The sequence below is a fragment of the Hemicordylus capensis genome, chromosome 5 (assembly GCF_027244095.1).
Source record: "Hemicordylus capensis ecotype Gifberg chromosome 5, rHemCap1.1.pri, whole genome shotgun sequence".
In the NCBI taxonomy this organism is placed as follows: Eukaryota; Metazoa; Chordata; class Lepidosauria; order Squamata; family Cordylidae; genus Hemicordylus; species Hemicordylus capensis.
Window position 1 is genome coordinate 95,112,581 of NC_069661.1, and position 9,490 is coordinate 95,122,070.

General features: G+C 40.3%; 1 protein-coding gene across 2 annotated transcripts in view; it reads left to right on the forward strand.

The window, feature by feature from the left end:
- Positions 1 to 9,490, forward strand: part of PPAT (phosphoribosyl pyrophosphate amidotransferase) — a 78,451-nt gene that overhangs the window by 50,358 nt on the left and 18,603 nt on the right. For both annotated transcript variants that reach the window (XM_053257326.1, XM_053257327.1), the window contains exons 2-4: positions 2,486 to 2,552; positions 8,267 to 8,473; positions 9,314 to 9,426. In XM_053257326.1, coding sequence (XP_053113301.1) covers positions 2,486 to 2,552; positions 8,267 to 8,473; positions 9,314 to 9,426 — 387 coding nt within the window. The remainder of the gene's footprint in view (positions 1 to 2,485; positions 2,553 to 8,266; positions 8,474 to 9,313; positions 9,427 to 9,490) is intronic.

Consider the following 9,490-nt stretch of genomic DNA (forward strand, 5'->3'; position numbering starts at 1 on the left):
AATGGTACAATGCTTGGTGATGCCGTGGGCGAATTCACATGCTGGTCTGGTTCCTGGGTGAGTGTACTGGATTATATTTTTGTAGTAAAACTTCTATTCCAGTTTAGAACAGAAGGGTGTATGGATAGTGATCATCTACCTCTATCCCTCATTTTGGGGCCTTTAAATGGAAAGGTACACACTGAGAAGGTTGATCAGTCCAATGCACAGGAAGACTCTTGCTGCAGCAGGCCTCCCCCCAGTTATACCATCTGGATATCCTTCCCCTCTGACCGCCAGTTACGGTTCAAGAAACGACTAGTGTGATAACTCAATTAAAACTGGGTAAAGCACCCAGTTTGGATTTGATACCAGGGGAGTTATTAAAGGCAGAGACTGATTGGTGGGCACCGGTCTTAGCCAGTCTTTTTACATATATAGATCAGGCTGTGCAAATCCCGGAAGAATAGAATACGGCCGTTTTTCCAATATTCAAAAGTGGTCAGAGCTCCAATCCTGCGAATTATCATCCAATAAGTTTGTTAAGTATAATAAGTAAAATGTATGCAAGACATCTATGTCAAAAGCTTATTGAGTGGGCGGAGCAGAATAATGTTCTTAGAGAGGAACAGGCCGGCTTTCGACCTGGTCTTTCCACACTGGACCAGGCCTTGGTTTTGTGTCACCTCACAGAAAAATATACCAGTAACAATGCCTCCTTATATGCGGCATTTATCGACTTCCAAGCTGCCTTTGACTCAATTCATAGATCTTGTTTATGGAGTAAACTGGCCAAAACTTCAATAGACTTTTGTCTACTCTCACTCATTCACATGCTATATGAAGATACTTTTGTGAGAGTTAAGTGCGATACTATTGGCCATTTATCTGATTCAGTTTCCACACAGAGGGGGGTTAAACAAGGTTGTATTTTAGCCCCCTTTCTTTTCAACTTCTATATTAATTTTTTAATTCCCCTCCTGGATAGACCAGATGTTCATCAACCAAAGCTAGCAGGTAGACCTACTTCTATACTGCTCTATGCCAATGATACGGTTATATTATCTACAACACTCGTTGGCATGCGAAGAGCTTTGAGAATACTCACACAATTTTGTGAGAATGAATCTCTTATCATTAATACCCAGAAGTCTAAACTCATGGTATTTGGTAAGAGACCGAAATCATAAATAGGTAATAAATGGCATCAGGGTTCAACAGGTTAAAACTTATAAATATTTAGGCATTGTTTTTCACTCTAGAGGGTTGTGGAAACCGCATTATGAGTATGTGGCAGCAAGTGCCCAAGTTAAAAAAATGTTCTATACAAAAGGTGGATATTATATTCCAGCTGCCCTCAAGGTGCTCCAGGCCAAAAAATTAGCCCAAATGTTATACGGGATTCAGATTTTCCCTACAGGTAACTTTTCTATATTGGAAGCTGTTCAGGCGGGCTTCCTACGGGCTATATTTCATCTTCCTAAATGTGTTTCCAATGCTTCCTTACACCTTGAATCTGGAGTGATTAGAGTTGAAGCCCAGGCGTGGTTATATCTGATTAACTTTTGGCTTAAACTCCATGCCCACCCCCTGGGCCTTGTCCCATTAGTGTTGGAAGATGAATTCCAGTCATCCTGGAGAAAGAACTCACAGGTCATCTTTGGTAAGTGTGGGTTCTCATGGCAATATCTGTCATCTTTAACACCTGATGTTGCTAAATAGATAGTCAAGCAAAGCGTGCTAGATATGGCGAAACAAAGAGAACTAAGTTTGATTACTGCAAAGAACACCTTAGGCAGTTTTTCAAACTGTCCCCAGCCAGCAGGATATTTGATACGCCTGACCACTTTAAGTCATAGAAGAGCTTTATCACAGGCACGCTTTAACGCGTTACCTTCTGCGGTGTTAGAAGGAAGGTTTAAGGGAATTCCCTTAAGGAATCGGTTATGCCCTTGTGGCGCTGGAGTTGTTAAATCGGTAGCACATGTCCTTTTACACCGTGCCTTTTATAGGACTATTTACCCTATATGGATAGAACCTCTTTTAAAAGACAAACCAGGTTATTCTGATTATTATTATTTTTCTTATTTTTTAATGGATTGCCACACGGAGGTTACGGAGAGGATTGCAAGATTCTGTGCTGCAGCATGTAAAATGAGACGAGATAAGCTTAGCTGTGTATGACCTTACCATCCTTGTAACTCAGTTTTATGTAATTTATCATTTTGATATATATTTTTATTGTACTGTATTGTTTTTATTCCTTGTTTGTTTTTTGGTCATGGACCGTAATAATAAATTTGATTTCATTTTAACTCTTCCTTTTTAAAAAAGCTGTCTTCAAATTTAGGTGAGTTCACTATATGAAATGCAATAAAGAACAAATACTTTAATGTGTGGGTTTGTTTGTTTTAAACCCACCATTTTCCTGTCACATCCAGCTTGTTAAGTTTAACCTTATCTGAATAATTTTGGGTACCTTAATCTGCCTTTTCTTTTCTCTCAGGGGCCAAGAGAGTGCTGGAATTGTGACAAGTGATGGCGAATCAGCCCATTCATTCAAAATGCACAAGGTAAAATTGAAAGTTTGTTCATGTGATAAAAATAAAATGTGGTTAAGAGTTTGATCTGTTCTTTGAGCTCTCCGTTGGAAAGAGTTCCTAGAGGACTCATATTCATTTTCTACCATAGAAAGGTAAAGTGATATTGTAATGTTTAAGAAATTTATATAAATTAAATAGATAAGTGTACAAAAATAAATGGATAAATAAACTAATTGTGGGGAAATAGGAAAATGAACAAGGCACCCATATACACCAAGAGTCCAAAGAATATTACTGTAGGCCATCTATGTCAGATTGCTACACAATTATCCTGTAGTATGCCATTTCTTTCTACCCTATCTCTCAGGTAGATTCCAGATGGTGGAGCTTGGTGACAGCTGCTCCTCAAAACAGGAACTGTTATATGGAGTCCCTCAGGGTTCCATTCTGTCACCAGTGCTTTTTAATATCTACATGAAACTGTTGGGTGAGGTCATCAGGAGGTTTGGTGCTGGGTGTTATCAGTATGCTGATGACACTCAAATCGACTTCTCCTTTTCATCTTCATCATCGGGTAATGGCACTCATTCTCTAAATGCCTGCCTACAGGCAGTAATGGGCTGGATGAGGGATAACAAATTGAAGCTGAAGTCAAGCAAGATGGAGGTGCTCATTGGAGGAACTCAAAATTTGAGGGATGAATTCGAGCTTCCTGTGCTGGATGGGGTTACACTCCCCCGGAAAGAGCGGGTGCGCAGCTTCAGAGTACTCCTGGACCCAGGCCTCACCCTTGTATCTCAGGTGGAGGCCATGGCCAGGAGTGCTTTCTGTCAGCTTTAGCTGATTCAACAGCTGCATCCATTCCTTGAAGAGAATGACCTCAAAGCAATGGTGCACCAGCTGTTAATCTCCAGGCCTGACTATTGCAATGTGCTTTTCATGGGGCTGCCTTTGTATGTATTTTGGAAACAGGTTAGTTCAAAATGTGGCAGCCAGATTAGTCTCTGGGGCAACCCTGAGAGACCATATTATGCCTATTTTAAAACAGTTGCACTGGCTGCTGACATGTTTCTGGGCAAAATACAAAGTGTTGGTTATTACCGTTGAAGCCCTGTATGGCTTAGGTCCAAGTTACTTCAGAGAGCACCATCTTCTGCATGATCCCCACCACATGTTAAGGTAATCTGAGGAGGTCCGTCTCCAGTTACCACCTGTTTGTCTCGTGACGACTCAGAGGTGGGCCTTCTCTGTAGCTACTCCAGGCCTGTGGAATGCACTACCAATAGAAATCCGCAATCTGAGTTCATTACTGGCCTTCAGGAGAGCCCTTAAAACCTTTCTGTTTGGCCTGGCCTTCAAGGGTTTTTAAATTGTTCCAAACTCTTTTAATTGCTATAAATGTTCAGCCTGGTTCTCCAGGTTTGTTAACTGTTTAAATGTTTTAACACTTAATTAGTTGGATGCTTTTTAAATAGTTTTTATTTTAATGGTTAATTGTTTTTAATTGTTTTTATTTTGATGTAAACTGCCCTGAGCCATTTTTGGCTCAAAAATAAATAGACTAAAATAAATAAATTTCTGCTCCTACTAGAAATTATTCCCAAGTTGTAATACTTTTGAATAAACCTATGCATTTTTCCTGCACTCACGAGAAATGAGTAATGCCGTGCTGAAAGGAAAACATTTAGTCAGTCCATGTTTAAACACCAGGAACTGCTGCTGTCATTTATATTTGGTCCTAAGCGAAAGTGACTTATGGCCACTCACTGACCTGCACAGCTGAGCAGGATTTTGATCCTAAGTTTCTAATATCCATAATAGCTCTTATCTCATGTATCCATTTAAAAAACAAACACACATACACTTGCTTTGGTCTTGAGAGCTTTTCTACCAGGGTGTGTGGGGTGAGGGTTGTTTCCCCCCCCGGGTTTTTTTGTGGGGTTTTGGGTTTTTTTTGCCAGGATTGGACATGAATGGAGTCACTGCACCTAGGTATATATTACTGTGAAAAAATAAGCGCAAGTTATCTGTACCCATTATGATTCTGTGCTCTGTGAAATAGTGTTTCCAGTTTTTCAACTGACCTATTTCGGTGTACCTTGTGGAAAGTTATGTGGCTTGAAAGATAGTTCAGACTGAGACTGAGTGATATGCCCAAGGTCAAAAATATTGCCACTGCATCATAATATCCTTTCCTTCCTCTCATCTCCCCAACCAAGTACTAAATTATCTTTAATATTAGAAATGTTTCTGTAGCTTAGTCTCACCCCAGTACCCTGCACATCTGCATAATGTGTGCATTATTTCTCCTTTACTCACATCTGACATACTTAGGAGTATATTAAGAATATTTATATACCACTTTTCAATTAAAAAAAAAATTCATAGAGTGATTTACATAGCAAAAGACATGAGAAAAAGAATGAAAAAAATGGTTCTCTGTTCCAAAGGTGCAGACCAGCTAAAAGGGAGAAACACAAAAGAGAAACACATCCCTCCCAATCACAGACACACAGTGATTTACATAGCAAAAGGCATGAGAAAAAGAATGGAGAAAAATGGTTCTCTATTCCAAAGGGGCAGACCAGCTAAAAGGGAAAAACACAAAGGAGAAACAGATCCCTCCCAGTCACAGACACTGGGAGGGATGCTATGCTGGAATGAGTAGGGACAGTTGCTCTCCCCATCAGTCGCACTACCAGAAAAATAATTGCGAGAGGCACAAAAGGGGCAAAGTGCATTTATGGGTGAGTGAGCTGTGTTCCACATATTAGTAGGGCTGTCCTTAGGGCAGAGCAACAGCCTGACTGACCCAGGCCATGGTCTTCTACCCCCCATCAAAATTAAGTGGAAGGAGGCCCTGCATTAGCTGATTTCCCCCCAGGCTCAATACCCTGACGGGGCTCTCTAAGGAGAGCCTTGCATATTAGATTTCGGAAACAGAAATGGGGATGGTGAGGGGAAGCCACTTTTCAGGGATGGGGCACTTGCTATCCCTGGCTCCCCTCCCCTCCCCCCCCCCCACTGAATTTAGGAGAGAGCCACTACTTTCAAGGTGCCCAGTAGGAGATAGGAGCAAATCTCAGTATAATAGTAAGCGGCTTCCTACTTATATTAGTTTATCAAGGCCATCCCATATGCACTGGTGAAACAGCTGCTGCCTTACAAGAGAATTTGAAAACTCCTTGCCTATTCACTGAATGCTGTAAGCAGAGGGGTTTGGTGGAATGTTCAAGAATGACTATTGAAGAAGGATACCAGATCCTTCTTTATGCAGAAGCAGGAAATTGTGCTTACCTATATTAGAAATGCTCATGAGTGTGTGCTCCCCCTCTATATGGATTGTGGGATAAAAGAAATTGATTAATTAGGCCTCTAGGGTACTTCTGTTTCTTCCCGTGCATTATATAATCTTCCCTAATTAAAATGTGGGACAGTGTAATGCCATCAAAATAACCCATTCTATTAAATATATCATTATATACCTGTGAGGAAAACACCTGAATGTTTCTTCTTTTCAGAAGTTCTGGAGAATGTTCAGAAAAAGGGAAAACTTAATTTTGAGATCTCTAATGCATTTTTTAAACCAGATTAACATCTAAAGCTGTTTAGAAAATGCAGAGGCTCTAGGAAGTAACTTCATTTAGTCATTTAACTTAAACAGGCTTAATATATGGAGTTGCCTTCATAATAGATGGATGGAGTTACCTTCCTCTGAAGGGTTCAGCTTAATGTGAAGCTATTCAGGTAATATTCTGCCTGAATAATGCTCTGACAGCTGTGTGTTGAATTGGTCATGTGATGGAACCTTTTCTAACATTACAATTTTTTTTGCAGAAGCAGGAAGTTGTGCTTACCTATATTAGAAATATTCATGAGTGTGTGCTCCCCCTCTATATAGAGATTGTGGGATAAGAGAAATTGATTAACTGAGTTTCAGGCCCTACTTATTCAGCGTTTAGGGTTAGAAAGAACAGATACAAATTGATCTAACTAACTATAATAAATAAAGAATGAGTTAGATACTCTTTTAAAGAGAGAGGGCAGCATGCTAACGTCATTAGCTTGCCCTTCCTAGGAACTCCTTTACTGAGTGTTATTTGAAAGCTACTGACAAGAAGATTTTGAGACAGCAACATGCTTTTTTGGAAAACTGCTGCCATACTAAGATAGATCTGCTTGAATGAGTTTGCTTCATGATAGGTGGTACCGGAAACAAATCTCAAGATGGAAAAATCTGCAGTGAACTGAAGAAATGTAGGTAGCATGAACTGAGATTTTACTGGCACTATATTCTTCAGCCAAGAATTTACATTATATTCCAATTTTGAAAAAACAACTACCCCTAGATGGAATGCATTGTTTAAAATATATGGTCTGGGGTATTATACCATTAGGGGGTCCCCAGTGTATCCAGTGTTACCCCATTCACACACTGTACATATTATTGAACCATACTCTGAGCTTAGAGGCTGATGTCCTTCTTAGGGCAAAGAAAGATATTTGGGTTGGCAGGATCTTGATAATTTGCCAGAGATATAGGGAAGGGTTTATTTTTCCTTCAAATTTTAGTGTCTAATTGAGGTGAAATGGATGGTTTGGTTTCACATTCAGGTAGAACTGTCAGTTTTCTGTGGGGGAAAATATGGGTGTGGCCCTTGGCTGGGCAGGCAGTTTGATCATGCAGCTTGAGTTTGAAACACCTGATTTAAGGCCTTATAAACCCAAAGATGTAGGCCTTATAGTACAATCCCCACTTATAGTACAATTTATTTTATTTTACATTTTATATCCCTCTGTTCCTCCAAGGAGCCCAGAGTACTAAGTACATACTTAGGTTTCTCCCCACAACAACCCTGTGAAGTAGGTTAGGCTGAGAGAGAAGTGACTGGCCCAGAGTCACCCAGCTAGTATCATGGCTGAATGGGGATTTGAACTCAGGTCTCCCCGGTCCTAGTCCATCACTCTAACCACTACACCACCCTGGCTCTAATCCCCACTCAAGAGATAGTCGCTCTACCATATACAGTGACTGTGCTGTTGAGAGAATTTCTGTTCATAGGGTTTGGATTTGTGTTAAGCAGGAGGAGACACAAACTAGTACTGGAGAGAAAGTGGGGAGAAAGAAAAGACCACAAAATTATGGTGGGGTGGTTGAAGGGGTGGTGGTAGTTTCTCTTTTTTAAGTACTTCCCCCCACCCCCTGAGCACTGGACTGGAATGAAAAGAAGCTCTCTGCCTTCCAGAGTGGTTTTTGAAAATATCCATGAGGTTTTGTGAGTAGGCATCAGGGAAGGAATGTCTTACTACTTGTCATGGCACAGGTATTAGCCAGTAGGTGCCCATGACACTTATGCAACCACATTTTATACAGCACTTGCAAACAGAATATGAGAGAGACTGCATTTTTCCAGCAACAAAATAATGGTGCAGAATATGATTTTTCCAAAGAGATGTTCTAAGTGGTGAGGAATTTAAGTTGTTGCCCAGCTATTGAAGAGATGTTTATTGAACAATAGAACCAGAGTCTGGAAAGATCCCAAGACTGCTGAAAAAGGCATGTTGAATAAAACAAATCATAGCAGGTGAGACTCTACAGTCTCACTTGACCCATAAAAATGTGGGGGGGGTTGCCAGGACCTTACCTTTTTCCTACGCATGCCGGACAGTCACTATTAGTTCATAAAATATACTGAACACTATTGGAAATGGTGCAAATACTCTTTTTCCTTTCTGTTTCAAAGGGGATGGGTCTGGTTAATCATGTGTTCAGTGAAGACAGTCTGAAGAAGTTGTATGTTTCAAATCTTGGAATTGGCCACACAAGGTACTCAACTTCAGGAGTCTCTGTCCTGGATAACTGTCAACCATTTGTTGTGGAAACTCTACATGGGAAGATCGCTGTTGCCCACAATGGAGAGCTGACAAATGCTGCACGTCTGAGGAGAAAGGTAGGAATCGATCTAGCTTTCTACAATATTTTCTAAGCATCAGGCAACATCTTCTGCATCAAGAAGTAGGAGACTGTACATTTGGAAGTGGCACATAAGCAGGGCTTATATTCGGGGTTAAAAAAATGCATAGATCATGTAACGATGCATTAAAACCAACAGGCTTTTTCTACAATCTGCTTTTGAATGTGGTGTGAGGAAGGGATGTTATGCAGTGCTATCCCACATTGTATTCTGCTTTGTCCACTTCCTGAGTGTGTGTTTCCATACAAAAATCTTGTGCCTCCTTGTGACTGGTATCATTGAAAAGATTGATGTGCCCCTCCTCCTACATTATTGTTGCCTTAAAGAACAAAACAAATAACGTTGTTGTTGTTGTTGCTGTTGTTTTACATTTTATATCCCGCTCTTCCTCCAAGGAGCCCAGAGCAGTGTAGTACATACTTAAGTTTCTCCTCACAACAACCCTGTGAAGTAGGTTAGGCTGAGAGAGAAGTGACTGGCCCAGAGTCATAGCACTCATCAACTTTGATAATGTTAATTTCATATGGGGGATGGTGCATGAATTTACACTATCAATGAAAACTAATCACTGGATAGGAACAAAGCAGTGTTTTAGGCAATCTAGTTTTGGCACTCTGGGAAGACTTAAATTAGTTCTATAATCCAGTTTATGGCAGTATCCAAAACACACACAATAAAGTGCATAGTGAAGATAAGTTGTCATGTTTTCATAGTCGAAACAATAAATTCTTAGTATGATATACACCAACAGAACTAACATTTGCAAATCATATATAATTTCATATGTTTGCTATATGTTTGTGTTTTATTTAATAGCTAATGCGCCATGGCGTAGGACTGTCCACCAGTTCTGACAGTGAACTAATTACTCAGCTGCTGGCATTCACTCCACCTTTAGAACATGATGACATCCCAGACTGGGTTGCAAGGTAAAGCATTTGGTTTTGTTGGGGGGAAAATAAAATTCACAGCACAACTTGTAGTTGCTCAAAC